We start from the raw sequence: 19,814 nt of genomic DNA, 5'->3' as shown, positions 1-19,814 counted from the left end.
TTACCCCCCAGCTGGCGTCCCATGCCCCTCAGAGGTCAGCTGAGCGTTCGCCCCACCTCTCCCTGCAGTGTGACCCAGGCCGGTGGAACCGCCACCTCCTCAGAAATCACACGTGGCCACAGGAAAGTGGAGAATGAGGAAAACCAAGGGCTGACTGACTCTTAACTTTCATCTGGAAATGATATTTGTCACTTCCGCTCACATTTCATCAGCTCACGAAAGTTAGATGGGCTTTGCCACTGTACCGCGCACCTACAGAAAGCCGACTTGGACATTTGAAGAGCGTGAATAACGACGACTACAAATACCTTTATCGACAGCATACCTCCTCCCTCCCTCCCCCAAATCTTCGGCAGTATTTGCTTCACTTTTCCTCCAATCTTAAAAAAAAATAATCTGTGAATGTCCACAGGAGTTAGTCACAGATGTAAACATCACTTATTGTTGTGTGGTGGCAGGAAAGACGTTGAGATGGTAGTTTTGTGCAAATGGGAAAGAAGTTTCACTCATCACCGGTGGTCCCCCAACCGTGTGCAATCGGCAAGCACACAGAAAGAGCTCACTTTCAATGTAGGCAGTGACCAGGCAGCAACACGCATTAAGGACAGGCTTATACATAAGCTTCCACTGCCTTTTCTGAGACACAAAGAAGGCTGCTCCGAACATCAACCCCCCTAAACTCCAGCACTAAGCCATTATCACCACCTGGGTCACGCCTAGACCATTCTCCCCACCAGACTCGGACATGCCGCCAACGGCGCAGCTCCTGATGAGCCTCTTCCTACTTTCTGGACACCAAAAAAACCAGAGGCTTGAGTCTCTGGCCCGGCTCAGATCCCCAACACTTCCACCTCGCCTCAGGCTTTCTAGCACCCCTCTGGGAGTACATGCGGTCCCCAGCAAGGCCTCACCAGCAGCAGCTGAGGGTGAACTTTGGGCACTTCTGGAAGGGAGCAGCTTCAGCTAAAAATCCACCAGAAGGGAGCTTACAGGAACAGACTCCTCAGTGGACCTTCAGCTATGACCATGACTACAATAAGTTGCAATACACACAACCCTAGATGTGGAGACGTTTTCAATAGCATTAATTCTTAATATAGATATTACAACTATTAATTCTTAATTATAGATACTAAATTATTTTACAAATAGGCACTGTAAAAAGGTTACTGAAGGTCTTCCATTGGAGTGGTGGAAGGGTTTTTATTTTAATAATAAAAAATTTACATAGGGAATTCCCTGGTGGTCCAGTGGCTAGGACCCCACACTTTCACTGCTGAGGGCCCGGGTTGGATCCCCTGGTCAGGGAACTAAGATCCCGCAAGCGACGCGGCACGGTCAAAGAGAAAAAAAAAAAAAAAAATCACGTAATAGAATTAGGAACAAAAACACCGTTATTTGCGGGTCTGAAGCAGGTTCAACCAGCACATGGCAACAGAAACTGTCAGTGCCACTGTCCAATAAAGAAGGCCTAAGCGTTAGTCTTAAAAATCCTAAAAAGAAATTTGATGATCCCAGCTGGTAAGGTTTTCCTCTTTATCTCTTTCTCTCTCAAACATTTCTCAGCAGGCTAGATGTTTTAGGAAAGGTGTCAACTTTTCTCAATGAACCTATATCCACAGAAATTTGACTAACTGATGAACTGATCCAAGAGGCAATGAAAGAAACAAATATGCTTTGACATCTGCACATTTCAAAATGGCTCACTACACAAAACAGAAAGCCAAATTATGGGTTTTTAAAATTGTTTTATTTGGGAAAAGTGCGTCTTACAAAAGGGCAGCTGCAAAATACAGAGACCTCTGCAACAATTACTTGTTTTTGCTTAACGTGAAAGAATGAGTGGTATCCAAGGAATCAAAGCAGTAGATGGACAAATCAGGGGCATCTCCAAGTTATTTTCAGGAAATAGAGCAACAAAACGCAAATTTATAATTTCTGATCAAGGAATTCTTCTAACAATTTAACTTGAGCTTATCTCGTGGATTACCACCTCTCCGTCCCCTTTTAGTGGAAAAGCATGACTTACTACTGCAAACCAATTACTCCACTACAGGAAACACCTTAGAACATAGTTTTGAATCACACCTGTCTAGCTGCAAAGCTCAGGGATGGAATGAGGCAAATACCCACAAAAACGAACAGAAAAACCCGACAACAAAACCCCTCAAATGAGGACAAAGGTTTGTCAAAAAGTGCCTGGACTAGAAAGTCTAGGAGATCATAAAACATTAAATACAATTGTGTAACTGAGACCCAGTTTGTGTTAATACATGAGACAACCAGATAGTTTGAACTTCTATGGCTAAGCCCATTTCCCTATTTATAGAGACAGAGCTAGCCCTGCTCTATTAACAGCTACCAATGTACTGCTTTGTCCTTTAAGATCTATTTGCCACACGAGGCTGAAACCACTAAACTTGAGTTTTTCCACTAAGGCTACAGACACTGCATCTATGCAGGGATGAGAAGCTTGTTACACACTCACACGTACCAAGTCTATCAGCCCTTGGGAGTCAACTTCCAACTCTGCATTTATTTTATTCCACTATATCTTTATATGTGTTCTTTCACAATTTTCCTATCAGGCTAAACACAGTAAAAATCTCAACACAGTCGCACCTGGTTCTGGTTACCCAGCAGTAGTACTTGTGTGCAATTAAACAAGAGACCAAAACCACAGAACAAGTGCACAGGGTGGGGATTACAGGGCAGGGAACAGATATAAAAACACAGATGTGCAGAATTCACCAGAAACCTCAAGCATCTGCCTAAGTCTATAGCAGAAGGCTACATGCCACAGTTCAGATCCTTCACCTATCACCCCAATTCTTGGACCCCACAGCAGGGCCAATGCTGTTACTTTTGAACCTGGGGTCCTCAAAAGTGAGTACTGCAAATCCAGAAATGCTACCCTTGAACTGTGTGAATCTGGCTGAAAACAGATGACGCAACAAACCTACACTCTAACTGTCTGACAGTTAAATTCATGTTACAAAAAAAACTAACTTTAAGATTTATTTTTGTAACTTTCTGAAACAGAGAAAACAACATACTCCTTGGGGAAAGGTGAGGGATTGAGAAGACAGGCCCTGGGTAAAACTTATTACGACAGCACCTGGAGTCGAGAGGCCTGCCTAGGAGAGAACCACGGGCGCTGCCGCCACGAGCGGGCACGGCTGCCGTCTGAGGCTCAGCAGACCAGTTCACACGCCCCGCAAAGCTGCTATAGATCCAAGTCATAAAAATCTTCCAGCTCATCGTGAAACAAGTCCCACTCGTCTTCAGAGTCCGTCAGGTCGTCGTCCCCACCTGCAGCCAAAAGCATAAGCAACATCTCGCCCAGCTCGAAGGTGACAACCTCTTCGTCGTCGTTGTCGAAGGGGTTGCCGTGCTCTCTTTCCTCAATGAGCTCCCAGAAGTGGTTCCTTCGTTGGGCCTGTAAAAAACAGGGCCGTGATAGGGATGGCACTGCCGAGTAGCATCTTCTATTCTCTTGTTTCTAAGGCAAAACGTCCAGCACACCAGAGGGCATGACGAACCAGACTTCTTATTTAGGGTTTCGACTTTACCAATTCCTCCCCTCTGGTTACTTGAGGCCAACAGCTTAGTCTAGAGCTTTAAGCATTCTAGTTTCTCCTCTCACAGCCCTCCCAGTTTGCCGAAGTTGGTTTCCTCCTTTAATGCTCTAGTCTCGTTCCCAGTGTTAATCTTCTCCTTCCCCTACCCCAATCTGTGTGGGACTCAACTGAGAGTGTGGTATTTCCCCTCCTTCAAAAAAACAGTGAGAGTTACCCGGTATCTGCTTGATGTTCCCACTTTCTGTCTCTGTGGCTCCTCTCTACGGCCATCAGGGTACGCATGCTTGTAAAAACAGTTCCCTCCAAATGGACAGCTCCCGCGTCCTTCATCAAAATACCTGCACGCCTTGTTGCTGGAAAGGAAAATATCGCAACCCTTATTCACAGTGGATTTCAGGTCTGTATTTGACTATCATCCAGGGTTTCTTTAAACAGGGAGGGATAGAACTGGTACGTCTGTTTACATCCCTTCCCAAGGTGTGTTCTTAAACACGTGTGTGCTATTGCATGAAACACTGACCAGAAACGGAAAATGGTCAAGTCTACTGTTTAACAGCCCTAGTACCGCAGATCCAGCAGAGAGAAAACCTTCGAGAAAGCCCACACACAGGAACATAGGACAACTGTAACATGGAATCAGGACAAGGCAGACCCCATTCCTGGGGCTTTAGCTCTCTCAGCAGTGCAGACTTCATCGTAACGCAGCCCTCTGGCGTGCACCCCAAGGACTGTGTTATAGCAAGATACAGAACAGGTTAAGTGTTATCAGCGGTGACAAAATAAACTGTACTGGGAAGTAAAAGAAAGGGTAGGAAGGAGGTAGGAGTATATAATGCAGCACTGTTCTTTTCAAAGTGAACCCAAGCGACGTTGGGATCTTAGGTTGAGAAAAGGCTGCAGTGCTCATACCTCATTGCCTCCTTGTATTTCTGAATGAGTTTCTGCTTCTCTTCTTTCTCCTCCACCCAGTACTCACTTGGAATGACAAAGTTAGATGTGATGCGGCATTCTGGGCAGGACCTGGGAAACAATGAACAGGCTGCAATGCAAATTCCCCTTCACAGGCCCACTCTCCTTCAAGGACACACCCTGGTGTGTCACCTCCAGGTTTAAAGACTTAACTGAAAGGCAAATGGGCTTTTCCTGAAAGGGTTCCACACACTGGTCACACAACTGACCATTTATTTTGAGGCAAGACAAACTCCTTTATAAATTCAACTCAACGGCTAGCCAGTTCATTAAAAAAAATAATAATAACTTAGGTTAAAAAAAAAAAAAGAAGACATTTCACACAGACTCCTTTTTCTTTCGTTTAAATAAATTTATTTCTTGTAACTTTGCTCTGTTTAGATTATGTAGTTTTTGTTCAGTTATGAGAACAATCTTTAAAGGATGGTGGATTATTGGCTAGCTTAATGGATGGAATAGGAAAGTGGAAAATGTAAAATGTCAGGAAACATACATTCAGAGCTAGATAAGTTTGTTCTCTGAACCTAAACTGGCTAATCCATTAAACACAATCTCCTCAGAAAAAAGCACGAAGATTCTACTAACTGATACATATGGTTTCCTCATTCAAATAAAAGTAGATATATCAACTAATCTAGAAGCTAGCTGAAATACAAAGAAGAAATCCCAATTAGAAGAACCCCCAGTTTCAAGATAAAATGCATGCATTTAAATGCGGTCCATCTGGTTGAAAGTTGGCACAAGATACTAAATTCTTCCCCAAAATAGAAAAGCACAAACGAAGACTGGGGAGGAGCCTCACTTTATGATCTTGCTCTCAAATTGCTTAGCACTCCTCCACTTGCGAATACACTTGAGACAGTAGGTGTGGTTGCAGTTGGAGAGGATCCCGAAGCGGCGCTCGCTGGGGTTGGCTTTTTCATAGACCACCTCCATGCAGATCCCACACACCATGTCCTTGCTGCGCTGCACGGCAAACGAGAGCTCCATGTCCTTCTCATGGGCCTCGATGCAAGACTAGAAGTGGAGAGAGGTGCAATCAAGTCATGGAATCACAACAACTTGACAGCTAAAGACTCCTGTGCAGAGAATCGAACAGTCAGGTGAAAAGATAATGTTCCCAATATGACACTGAAAACAGCTTTGTTCACCAGTGAGTACAGGTGCACCGACATCTGGGGACTTCACGATACTATAAAGTCAAACTCTGAGGACTCAACTTCAGGAACTAAAAAATTACCTAATTTTCTCTATTCTGCAACTCAACCCCTGCTGTTATTCACACTATAGTTTTTCACACTAAGTTTGTTGATTTTACAGGTTTCTAGATGGAAAATGTAATTAGGATTAAGGCTGTAATTTATAACCTATCAGAAAATAAGGGTGAAGGAAACTAACCTTTATTAGGTGACAATTATGTGCCAGGCATATAATTCACATTCAAAATAAAACAGCTTTATTGAGATATAACTTACATCCCATATAATGCATTCATTCAAAGTGTACAATGAAATGGTTTTTGGTATATGCACTGAGCTATACAACCATCACCACAATCAATACTAGGACATTTTCATTACCCCAAAGGGAAACTCCAAACCCACAGCAGTCACTTACTTCCCCCGACTCAACACCTGTAGCCCTAGGCAACGACACATCTGTGGATACGCTTATTCAGGACATTTCGTATAAATACACGGCCCTCTGTGACTGCCTTTGTTCACTTCGCACATTTTCAAGGTATCTATGGTGGCACAATATATGATTATTTCATTTTCTTTTTCTTGCTGAGTAATATTCCATCGTATGGAGAGACCACAGTTTGTTTTCCCATTTTCAGATGATGGACATTTTGGCTGTTTCTGCTTTGGGGCTGTTATGAATAGTGCTATGAACACTCATGTGCAAGTTTCTGTGTGGACATCACATACTTTTTATTTTAAATGAGGTATAATTTACATAACATTATATTACACATATTTTAATCTCTAAGAAACATGCTAATTATAGGAAATACAAAAAAGCAATAGAAAAGTCCCATAGTCCCATATAACCAGTTATTTTAGTATATATTTTTATCCTTTTCCTAAACCTTTTTTTAAACATCTTTATTGGAGTATAATTGCTTTACATAAATGCTGGTTTCTGCTGTACAACAAAGTGAATCAGTTCTACGTATACATATATCGCCATATCCCCTCCCTTTTGCGTCTCCCTCCCACCCTCCCTATCCCACCCCTCTAGGTGGTCACAAAGCACCGAGCTGATATCCCTGTGCTATGCGGCTGCTTCCCACTAGCTATCTATTTTATATTTGGTAGCATATATATGTCCATGCCACTCTCTCACTTCATCCCAGCTTCCCCTTGCCCCTCCCTGTGTCCTCAAGTCGATTCTCTAGTAGGTCTGTGTCTTTATTCCTGTCCTGCCCCTAGGTTCTTCATGACTTTTTTTTTTTTTTACATTCCATACACATGTGTTCACATACGGTATTTGTTTTTCTCTTTCTGACTTACTTCACTCTGTATGACACACTCTAGGTCCATCCACCTCACTACAGATAACTCAATTTCGTTTCTTTTTACGGCTGAGTAATATTCCATTGTATATATGTGCCACATCTTCTTTATCCATTCGTCTGTTGATGGACACTTAGGCTAAACTTTTTTTTTTTTTTTAAAAACAATCCCCTGAAGTAGGCACTGCTCTCCCGAATATATACAGGGAGGGGTTCAAACTGCTACATCACACAGCCAATACGCTGAGAAGGCAGAGGTCAAACCACACTCCACTGCTTCACCACCACCCACAGTCAAAGTGAGTTTATTAAGAGATGATTATGATTAGAAGCAAAATCTGCTCCAATAAATATAAGGTTTTTAATACAGGGTCTTCCCAACAAAAAGAAATTCATGCAGCAAATGGGCTTAGGAAACCATAGTTTGAAACCTTCATCCATCGCTGATGAGAATGTAAAACAGTGCAGTCACTGTGGAGAAAGCTTGGCAGTCGCTCAAAATATGAAGCATAGTTGCCATGTGACCCAGCAACTCTATTCCAAGGTAATCAAGACATATGTCCACCAAAATTTACACACGAATGTTCATGGCATTATTTATAATAGCTGAAAGGTGAAACAACCCAAATGGAAAAACAAAGTGCTGTACAGCCATACGGAGGATTATTACTCAGCCATGAAAAGGAAGGAAGTACTGATACACACTCTAACACAAATGAATCCTGAGAACATCTTGCTAATCTTTTAGCCAGTCACAAAAGGCCACATATACGAAATGTCCAGAACAGGGAAATCCATAGAGACAGAAAGTAAAACAGTTGTTGCCAGGAGCTGGAGGGAGGGAAGAACGGAGAGCAGTGGAGCTAATGAGCCAGAGGCTTCTTTTCTGGCATAATGAAAATGTCCTAAAATTAGAGAATAGTGGTTGCACAACTCTGCGAATATACTAAAAACCAATGAAATGTGCATTTTAGAAGAGTAAATTGTATGGAATGTGAATAGAGAAGCTGTTATTTTAAAAAAGAAGAAATAAAAAGGAAAAAAAGCCCAAAAAAGTCTGAGGTTCTAAAGCACAATTTTCTTGATAAAGCAGTCAAGAAGCCTAGGAAGGAGAACACCCCCAACTTAATGATAATCACCATTCAATTCACCAAACGTTTCTTTGAAATGAACTGACAATGTTGTGAAAGGGAAAATATAGTTCTCACACCTATTAACAGAATATCTTCCTTAAGACTTACTTTTATATGTTGTGATCTTTGGGCAGCATCCATTGGGTGGAGGACCTGCAGCCCACACATATCACACGAGTCTCCGTGGAGATACACACAGTTCTCCCCATATCGGCACTCTCCCACCGCAGCATAGGGGCAGAGCTGCTTCTTTGTTTCCACTGCAGTTTGCTCCTTCTCTGATTCTTCCTTGGTCACTGAGCCCTGCAGGGGTGCTTCAGTGGAGGAAGGGGCAGCTGAAAACGTTTAAGAGTGTGGTAAAGGTCCAAAACGGATAAGGCAGATACATGAACTATAAATAAGGTAACTGAGAAACTAACTGAAAAGAAAAAAAAAAAATGAAAAGAACTTCAGTTAAACTCCAAAGCAGTCTATTGAACTAATTCCCTTACTCTTGAAAAAATGAATTTCTTCTGATACTGACATTTCCAAGATTAGCCTTGTTTTAAAATTTTTTTTAAAAACCTTTTTACGTATTTCTTGTGCAACTGTACTGATTAAAGGAGAGATGCTTGGGACTTCCCCGGTGGCACTGTGGTTAAGAAATCCGCCTGCCAATGCAGGGGACACAGGTTCAATCCCTAGTCCGGGAAGATCCCACATGCTGCGGAGCAACTAAGTGCGTGTGCCACAACTACTGAGCCTGTGCGTTAGAGCCCGTGCTCCGCAACAAGACAAGCCACCACAATGAGAAGCCCACACACCACAATGAACAGTAGCCCCCGTGCGCAGCAATGAAGACCCAATGCAGCCAAAAATGAAAAATGTTTAAAAAGAAAAAAAAAGGGAGAGCAAGAGGCTTCAGTTTTTCAAAACATTCTAAATTCATTACTATTGGGATTCAAAAAGTTTCTTTCACTCCATCTGTTAAGTCTTAGGTAACCTAATTTAAGAGTATTAAGATTAGACTAAATATGAAGATTGGAAGCAGGAAGCTTGTGAAAACTCAGCTAATTGATGAACTACTCCCTATCCCTCTGACCTGTTTTTATTCTTCAAAATACTCACTACGGCCACAGTAGGGCTGCCCAGGAACAAACTCAATGGCGTTCACCCAGTCTTCTGAACCTGCTCCTACAGTTGAAAAGTTTGAATTTCTTGACTCAGCTTCGCCCATATTCATTTCAACAATCGGTCCAACTACTGATGAGAGACTTGAGGAAGCAGCAAGGGGTGACTTTGCAGTTAGATCTGTAGCAGTTGCTTCTTCCTGTTTCAATGGCTTGCTGTGTTCATATCTTAAAAGTAAAATAAAACAAAATTTAAAAAGTCGGCAGTCACTGTCTAACCAGAAGCCTCTAGATGGAATATATTCCCTATCCTGTCCTTGGGTTCTTTTCAAACTACTGTGCCTATGAATCACGTGGAAAACTGTTAAAAGGCAGATACCTAATTTCTAAGTCTGGTGCAGCCCGGAGTTTTGCGTGTCTAAGCAGCCCTCACACGTGCCACTGCTGCTGCTCCAGGGAGGGACCAGTGTGAGCAGCAAGGCCATGAACCAGGGGTCAGCAAACTTAGAGTCAAATACACACAGATTCGGGGCTCTGCAGGTCATATTGCCCATGTTACAACTATTCAACCCTGCAGCTGTGGTTCAAAAGTAGCCATAGGGGGCTTTCCTGGTGGCGCAGTGGTTAAGAATCCACCTGCCAATGCAGGGGACACGGGTTCGAGCCCTGGTCCAGGAAGATCCCACATGCCGTGGAGCAACTAAGCCCGTGCGCCACAACTACTGAGCCTGCGCTCTAGAGCCCGTGAGCCGCAACTACTGAAGCCTGCGTGCCTAGAGCCCGTGCTCCGCAACAAGAGAAGCCACCGCAGTGAGAAGCCCGCGCACCGCAACAAACAGTAGCTCCCGCTTGCCACAACTAGAGAAAGCCCGCGCGCAGCAACGAAGACCCAACGCAGCCAAAAATAAATAAAATTAAAAAAAAAAAAAAGCAGCCATAGGCATTATCTAAATGACAATGCGTGCTGTGTTCCAGTAAAACTTTACAAAAACAGCCTTTGGTCAGGTTTGCCCTACAGGCCATATAGTTCACCTACCCATGCTGTAGAACATCTATTACCCTTCAAATTCCACTCTAATTAGGAGTTTCAGACAGTTGACTACCGTTCCCATGGCAAGTCTGCTAAAGAGATTGTGCAGCCAAAATTAACATTGATTAAGAAAGCAAGGCTGACACTCAAATTCAACAAGTAAATATGTGAAACATTTTACCAACACATAAAATTCCCCCAATATTAAAACGCAGAGATAGTATTTACAAAATATGCAGTATGTATTTTCTTTTCCCACATCCATCCATTCACCTAATTTTCTTTTCTAAATTCTTACCCTACGCATCTTCTGCTTGCTTTTCATCTGTAAAATTATCATTGACCCTTATCCCCAAATACAGAAAAAAACTGTTTATTTCCTTTAAGAAGCACCTTGCTGCCTGAGAAAATCCTCACAATTCTTTGAGCATTCTATGCTGAGAGATTCACCCAGACACAATAAATTAATTATGAATGCAGTATATAAACTGTGTTATACAGTATGTATCCAGCAGTTGTTGTAATTAATTAGTTAACTGGGCAGTACTAAGCATGGATCATCTGTGTTATAGGCGTCTGGCTTTACATCTAAGGAAGAGGTAAAACTTTAACTAAAGACTGTCCTTTAGCTTATGGCAAACATTTGCTGAGCTGGTCTTTATCCTTATATTATCTCAAATCTTCCTATTTCCTACTCCTAAGCATTAGGTAACCTACTCTGCTTTGCAGTACAAGTAATTTGAGTATCCTGATATCAGCTACAAAACCCAGTGCACTTATCCCACAGACTGGAATTATGCCAGCTGAAAATATGCTCTTTCACTTGCACCTCACTTCATCATCAAAAAACTCTGAGAAAGTCCTCTTTCGTTTTATAGATGACGTGTAAGTAGTGCTCTAGGTCTAATGTGACTCCAAAGCCACCCTGTAAAAGAGAGCAGCCATTAGCCGTATCTAGCTGTTTATACTTAAATAACATTTAAAACTCAGTTCCTTGGTCCTGGCACTAGCTACGTTTTCAAGTGTTCAATAAGTAGTCACACGTAGCTAGGGGGTCACCTTTTTGGGCATTCACACTATCACACAAAGTTCTATTAAACAGCACTGCTCTGAAGTTTGTTTCAGAGCCTTAAGGAACCTTAGAAATCTATCCCCAGATCCTCACATTTTAACTGCTTTCACCGCCTTTAAGTTAGAAAAGAACCCGGGTTTCAGAATTAAGACAGGCTCGAATTTAAAATGCCAGCTTCACCAATAGAGAAAGCCTTCAGGGCTTTGGGAAAGTTTTAAAGGATTAAATAAAACTAAATGTCAAGATACATAAAGGGTCTAAAATAGATATGACACCCATATTTTAGTTCTCTTTCTTTCTCCTTTGCCATATTCATTTCAAGAATTTCAGGGTAAATGACTCAAAAAACTACTTAAAAGATAGGACTCGAATGCTTATCACCATCTATCAAATTGCAAATACTACCAAGTTTTTGAAAGGAGTGCATTTTGGTTTTAAGGAAAATTTATCAAGGAATCAATAAGGTATAAATAAAAATTTTGAAAGCACAGAATATTAGCAAGAAAGTTCACACTTGTAAATAGTGCAGAATATATCTATATAAAATACGCTTCTGAAGTAAAATTTTGTGAGTAAGCACTAGGAAAGGTAGGGCACAAATAAGAAAGAATAAAGCAAGAAAGAAAATGACAAAGGCAAAAGCAATACTCCCATTTTGAAAGGAGTTTACTAAAAACTAATGGTTCAGTGAAGCATGGAACTCTTCGTAGAAAAGGGACTGGCCCCCTACGGCCCTCAAGTCAAACCCAACGGGAGCTAGGAATGGTTTTGGCATTTTTAAATAGTTGGAAAAAAGATCATTTTATGACACGAAAAGTAATTGAAATTAAAATTTCAAGGACTTCCCTGGGTGGGCCCGTGGTTAAGACTCTGCACTCCCAATGCAGGGGGCATGGGTTTGATCCCTGGTCGGGGAACTAAGATCCCGTGTGCCACACAGCATGGCCAAAAACAAAATTAAAAATAAAATAAAATAAAATAAACTCTCTCTCAGAAATGTTTAAATTAATTAACTAATTAAATAAAATTTCAGTGTCCCAAAATAAAGTTTCATTGGAACACAGCCACATCTATTAGCTTATGTATTTACCTAGGGCTGTTTTTGTGCTACAAGAAACCGTATGGCCTGCCCAACCACAAATATTAATTCTCTGGTCCCACACTGAAAGTCTTCCAGGCCCCGTTAAAGAGAATCCTCACATCTACTGGATTCAGTCCATGACAGTGGCTTTGTAAAGTTATTAATTCTTTAAGAAATTAACACAGAATTGCTGATCCTTTAAGCCACAGTGGTAAGTTAATACTGAGGCAACACTGAAACTAATATTGAGTTTTTCTTTCACATCTTGCAAAGAATACTTTGATACAGTATCAGTTTCTATCTAAGGAAGTTTAATCCATTTTTCTTCTACCTCTACACAAAAGACAGACACTCCTCCCTCTGGTTGGCTTGCAACTCCCCACCCCCAATCATTCTGAGCTTTGATATCTGCCTTTAAAGATTTTAACTTATGGGATTTGGTAGGTCTATAGGACAAAAAAAAAAAAAAAAAAACCCTCCAAAGGGGAATTCCCTGGTAGTCCAGTGGTCAGGACTCCAGGCTTCCACTGCAGGGAGCATGGGTTCAATTCCTGGTCAGGGAACTAAGATCCCGCATGCCTCATGGTCACTCCAAAGGAAACAAGATCTACCGTAACAATGGTTGTCAACCAAGGCAGTCCTGTCCCTTTCCCAAGTGGGTGTTCAGAAACAATGCCCAGGAGTTCTAATGGCACTTACTCAGTGGGGGCAAAGGATGCTAGATCTCCTGCAACAGTCCTGAGCAACAAAGAACTGGCATCACTAAATAACAGCACCCCATTATGCAACACGGATGCAGCAATACTTCTGCAATACGGATACAGCAACACTTCTGCAACACAGATGCAGCAACACTTCTGACCTGTTGGAACTAGGATATCATTTCATTATAAACTATTCCCTTCATGAGGAGTTAAACTACTCAAAATCCCTGGGCATTGGCCAAGTTGCATAAAAAGATCTCTACATAGTAAGAGTGAAAAGTAGGCTTAAGCCCCCAAGTACAATTTTAATGAGGAAACAAACAGTCTTGGATTTTGGGACAAGCCACTCCATGAGATTCCTTCCTTAGCTAATCTATAATCAAGCTCTTAATAGTCACCTATATCAGCCTGTCCCAAACAATTATCACCAAACTTTCCTTTCAGGTAGACTATTGGGATGTAGGTTTCTCTAACTCCTTTCACTTCACCCTAAGAGCACTAAACCCAGCTCATATCAGGATCATTCCCCCAAAACGGAGCTGTATACCCTTACTAAAGAGAGAACTGCTGATTAACACATGGAGCCTAGGCCTTAGCTCGGATTTCTTCAATTTACCCCCTTATTTCCCAGTTATTTCACCTCTATGGTCCAATACCTCAGAAGAGTACCTCTTCTGAAATAAGAGGCTCATCTGTTAACAGCCATAATTTTCCACAATCTATCACACAGTATATTATTCTCCAAGTCTCTCTGCTGCACACCTTAGAGCCCCGTGTCCACTCTTGCTTACATTCAATTCCTCTCTCCCTATAGTTTACAAGGATTCTCAACTGACTGCCTGGTCAAGGAATTACGATGGTTTAAAAATCCTGCAGAGGAGGTGGAGTCAAGATGGCAGTGTGGGAAGACGCAGAGTTAGCGTCTCCCCACAACTAGGGCACCTGCTGGCCGCTGGTGGTGAACTCTGACACCCAAGGAGACAGGAGGAACCCCAAAGTGAACCGGTAGGACATAGGGAGACTGACGGCAGGAGAAGTGGAGGCCAGACAGGATCGGTGCCCCTGCGGGCAGGGAGATCAGGAGAGGCAGGCGGGAGGGGCCCTCCAGGAGGAGAGGAGGGCGTTTCCCCGCCCACTCAAGCCCAGGAAGCCTGCTGGGCTCCCAGGTGAGGTTCCCGGCCCTCTGAGACCAACCTCTGCTCCTTGAGCCTAAGCCGCAGCCCCCACAGTCCCCAAGGCCTTTTCCAGCACTGTGGGTCCTGAGCACTGGTCCCACCCACTGCCCAAACCTTGCCCTTGCTTGGGCCCCACTCTCCACAGCTAAGGCCTTTCTCCCCTCCCCCCCAACTTTTTCATTTCCTTCCTCCTTTTTTTTTTTTTTTTTACTATTGTGATACTGATGCACCTTCTGGTTGTTGACTCATCTATATTTTATTTTCATATTCTTCCTCAAATATCTGTTAATTTCCTAGGCTAATTTTATTTTTTACTATATTATTGGGGGTTTTTTTGCCACCCCAGGCAGCTTGCGGCATCTTGGTTCACGAGCCCGGAGTCGGGGTGAAGCTCCTGTGGTGGAGTTCCAAGTCTGAACCACTATACTAACAGAGAAACTCAAACCCCAGGGAATATTCATCAGAGTGAGGCCTCACGGAGTCTCTCACATCAGCAACAAAACCCAGCTCTACCCAATAGCCTACAAACCCCAGTGTTGGAAGCCTCAGGCCAAACAACCAGTAAGACAGGAACATAATCCCACTCAAAAAAAAAAAAAAAAAAAAAAAGGAGAGAGGGGGAGAGAGAGAGAGAGAGCAAAAAAATATATCACAGATGAAGAAGCAAGGTAAAAACGTACAGGACCAAATAAATGAAGAGGAAATAGGCAATCTACCTGAAAAAGAATTCAGAGTAATGATAGCAAAGATGATCCAGAATCTCGGAAACAGAATGGCGGCACAGATTGAGAAAATACAAGAAATGTTTAACAAAGATCTAGAAGAACAAAACAGAGATGAACAACACAATAAATGAAATGAAAAATACACTAAAAGGAATCAGTAACAGATAACTGAGGCGGAAGAACGAATAAGTGAGCTGGAAGACAAAATGGTAGAAATAACTTCCGAGGAGCAGAATAAAGAAAAAAGAATGAAAAGAATTGAAGACAATCTCAGAGACCTCTGGGACAACACTAAAAGCACCAACATTCGAATTATAGGGGTCCCAAAAGAAGAAGAGAAAGAGAACGGGTCTGAGAAAATATTTGAAGAGATTATAGTTGAAAAGTTCCCTAACATGGGAAAGGAAATAGTCACCCAAGTCCAGGAAGCACAGAGAGTCCCATACAGGACAAATCCTAGGAAGAACACACCAAGACACATATTAATCAAACTAACAAAAATTAAATTCAAAGAAAAAAATATTAAAAGCAGCAAGGGAAAACAAAAAATAACATACAAAGGAATCCCCATAAGGTTATCAGCTGATTTTTCAGCGGGAACTCTTCAGGCCAAAAGGGAGGGGCAGGATATACTTAAAGTGATGAAAGAGAAAAACCTACAACCAAGATAACTCTAACCAGCAAGGATCTCATTCAGATTTGATGGAGAAGTCAAAAGCTTTTCAGAAAAGCAAAAGCTAAAAGAATTCAGCACCACCAAACCAGCTTTACAACAAATGCTAAAGAAACTTCTCTAAGCGGGAAACACAAGAGAAGAAAAAGACCCACAAAAACAAACCCAAAATGATTAAGAAAATGGTAATAGGAACATACATATCAATAATATCCTTGAATGTGAATGGATTAAATGCCCCAACCAAAACACAGACTGGCTGAATGGATACAAAAACAAGATCCATATATATGCTGTCTACAAGAGACCCACTTCAGACCTAGGGACACGTACAGACTGAAAGTGAAGGGATGGAAAAAGATATTCCATGCAAATGGAAATCAAAAGAAAGCTGGAGTAGCAATACTTGTATCAGATAAAACAGACTTTAAAATAAAGACTGTTACAAGAGATAAGGAGGGACACCACATAATGATCAAAGGATCAATCCAAGAAGATGTAACAATTATAAATGTTTATGCACCCAACATAGGAGCACCTCAATACATAAGGCAAATGCTAACAACCATGAAAGAAATCGAAAGTAACACAGTAATAGTAGGGGACTTTAGCACCCCACTTACACCAATGGACAGATAATCCAAACAGAAAATAAATAAGGAAACACAAGCTTTAAATGACACAACAGACCAGGCAGATCTAATTGATATTTATCCACCCAAAAGTGGCAGAATATACTTTCTTCTCAAGTGCACATGGAACATTCTCCAGGATGAATCACATCTTGGGTCACAAATCAAGCCTCGGAAAATTTAAGAAAACTGAAATCATATCAAGCATCTTTTCTGACCACAACGCTATGAGACTGGAAATCAATTACAAGAAAAAAACTGTAAAAAACAAAAATACATGGAGGCGGGCTTCCCTGGTGGCGCAGTGGTTGAGAGTCCACCTGCCGATGCAGGGGACACAGGTTCGTGCCTCAATCCGGGAAGATCCCACGTGCCATGGAGCGGCTGGGCCCGTGAGCCATGGCTGCTGGGCCTGCATGTCCGGAGCCTGTGCTCCACAACGGGAGAGGCCACAACAGTGAGAGGCCCGCGTACCACAAAAAATAAAAAACCAAAAAAACATGGAGGCTAAACAGTGCACTACTAAATAACCAAGAGATCACTGAAGAAATCAAAGAAATTAAAAAATACATAGAAACAAATGATAACGAAAACACCACGACCCAAAACCTATGGGACACAGCAAAAGCAGTTCTAAGAGGGAAATTTATAGCAATTCAATCTCACCTCAAAAAAACAAGAAAAATCTCAAATAAACAATCTAACCCTACACTTAAAACAACTAGACAAAGAAGAACAAAGAAAACCCAAAGTCAGTAGAAGGAAAGAAATCATAAAGATCAGAGCAGAAATAAATGAAATAGAAATGAAGAAAACAGTAGTAAAGATCAATAAAACTAAGAGTTGGTTCTTTGAGAAGATAAACAAAATTGAAAAACCTTTGCCAGACTCATCAAAAAGAAAAGGGAGAGGACGCAAATCAATAAAATTAGAAATGAAAAAGGAGAAATCACAACTGACACTGCAGAAATACAAAGGATTATAAGCGAATACTACAAACAACTACATGCCAATAAAAAGGACAACCATGAAGAAATGGACAAATTCTTGGAAAGGTACAATTTTCCAAGACTGACCCAGGAAGAATTAGAAAAGATAAAGAGAACTATCACAAGTAATGAAACTGAAACTAACTTAAAATCTTCTAACAAACAAAAGTCCAGGACCAGACGGCCTCACAGGCGAATTCTATCAAACATGTAGAGATCCTTCTCAAACTCTTCCAAAAAAACTGCAAAGGGAGAAACACTCCCAAATTCCTTCTACGAAGCCACCATCATGCTGATACCAAAACCAGAAAAAGATATCACAAAAAAAGAAAATTATAGACCAATATCACTGATGAACACAGATGCAAAAATCCTGAAGAAAATACTAGAAAACAGAATCCAACAACACATTAAAAGGATCATACACTATGAACAAGTGGGATTTATCCCAGGGATGCAAGGATTCTTCAATATATGCAAATTAATCAATGTGATACATCACATTAACAAATTAAGGAATAAAAACCATATAATCATCTCAATAGATGCAGAAAAAGCTTTTGACAAAATTCAACACCCATTTATGATAAAAACTCTCCAGAAAATGGGCAAAGAGGGAACCTACCTCAACATAATAAAAGACACATATGACAAACCCACAGCAAGCATCATACTCAATGGTGAAAAACTGAAAGCATTTCCACTAAGATCAGGAACAAGACAAGGATGTCCACTCTCGCCATTCTTATTCAACATAGTTTTGGAAGTCCTAGCCATAGCAATTGAAGAAAAAGAAATAAAAGGAATACAAATTGGAAAAGAAATAAAACTGTCACTGTTTGCTGATGACATGATACTATACATAGAGAATCCTAAAGATGCCACCAGAAAACTACTAGAACTAATCAATGAATTTGGTAAGGTTGCAGGATACAAAATTAACACACAGAAATCTCTGGCATTCCTATACACCAACAATGAAAAATCAGAAAGAGAAATTAAGGAAACACTCCCATTTACCACTGCAACAAAAAGAATAAAATACCTAGGAATAAACCTGCCTAAGGAGGTGAAAGACTTGTACTCAGAAAACTATAAAATACTGATGAAAGAAATCAAAGATGACAGAAAGAGATGGAGAAATATACCATGTTCTTGCATTGGAAGAATCAATATTGTGAAAATGACTATACTAGCCAAAGCAATCTACAGATTCAATGCAATCCCTATCAAACTACCAATGGCATTCTTCACAGAATTAGAACAAAAAATTTTACAATTCATATGGAAACACAAACACGTATGGAAAATGACTATACTAGCCAAAGCAATCTTGAGAAAGAAAAATGGAGCTGGAGGAATAAGGCTCCCTGACTTCAAACTATACCACAAAGCTACAGTAATCAAGACAGTATGGTACTGGCACAAAAACAGAAATATAGATCAATGGTACAAGATAGAATGCCCAGAGATAAACCCACACACACATGGGCACCTAATTTACAATAAAGGAGGCAAGAACATAGAATGGAGAAAAGACGGCCTCTTCAATAAGTGGTGCTGGGAAAACCGGACAGCTACATGTGAACGAATGAAATTAGAACACTACCTAACACCATACACAAAAATAAACTACAAATGGATTAAAGACTTAATATAAGACCAGACACTATAAAACTCTTAAAGGAAAACATAGGAAAAACACTCTTTGACATAAACCACAGCAAGATCTTTTTTGACCCACCTCCTAGAGTTCGGGAAATAAAACCAAAAATAAACAAATGGGTCTTAAACTTAAAAGCTTTGCACAGCAAAGGAAACCATAAACAAGACAAAAAGACAACCCTCAGAATGGGAGAAAATATTTGCAAATGAAACAACAGACAAAGGATTAATCTCCAAAATATACAAACAGCTCAATATCAAAAAACAAACAATCCAGTTTAAAAATGGGCGGAAGACCTAAATAGACATTTCACCAAGGAAGACGTACAGATGTCCAAGAGACACATGAAAAGATGCTCAACATCACTAATTATTAGAGAAATGCAAATCAAAACTACCATGAGGTATCACCTCACACCAGTCAGAATGGCCATCATCAAAAAATCTAGGGGGAAAAAAAAAAAAACTCTAGAAACAATAAATGCTGGAAAGGGTGTGGTGAAAAGGGAACCCTCCTGCACTATTGGTGGGAATGTAAATTGATACAACCACCAAGGAGAACAGTATGGAAGTTCCTTAAAAAACTAAAACTGGAACTACCATATGACCCAGCAATCCCACTACTGGGCATATACCCTGAGAAAACGATAATTGAAGAAGAGACATGTACCACAATGTTCATTGCAGCTCTATTTACAATAGCCAGGACATGGAACCAACCTAACGGTCCACCAACAGATGAATGGATAAAGAAGATG

General features: G+C 41.0%; 1 protein-coding gene across 2 annotated transcripts in view; it reads right to left on the bottom strand.

Moving 5' to 3' along the window:
* Positions 1-1,738: 1,738 nt before the first annotated feature.
* The window catches only part of MKRN1 (makorin ring finger protein 1), a 28,833-nt gene continuing 10,757 nt past the window's right edge, over positions 1,739-19,814 (bottom strand). The window contains exons 3-8 of one of the 2 annotated variants that reach the window (XM_082662181.1): positions 9,309-9,538; positions 8,310-8,536; positions 5,353-5,567; positions 4,491-4,601; positions 3,796-3,934; positions 1,739-3,439 (exon numbers count right to left, since the gene is read on the bottom strand). In XM_082662181.1, the coding sequence (XP_082518307.1) occupies positions 3,227-3,439; positions 3,796-3,934; positions 4,491-4,601; positions 5,353-5,567; positions 8,310-8,536; positions 9,309-9,538 (1,135 nt within the window). In that variant the 3' untranslated portion in view covers positions 1,739-3,226. The remainder of the gene's footprint in view (positions 3,440-3,795; positions 3,935-4,490; positions 4,602-5,352; positions 5,568-8,309; positions 8,537-9,308; positions 9,539-19,814) is intronic. The other variant, XM_082662182.1, reaches the window with a different exon arrangement.

Source organism: Grampus griseus, assembly GCF_964374135.1.
Source record: "Grampus griseus genome assembly, chromosome: 9".
Classification (NCBI taxonomy): Eukaryota; Metazoa; Chordata; class Mammalia; order Artiodactyla; family Delphinidae; genus Grampus; species Grampus griseus.
This window is presented reverse-complemented; position numbering and strand designations above follow the sequence as displayed.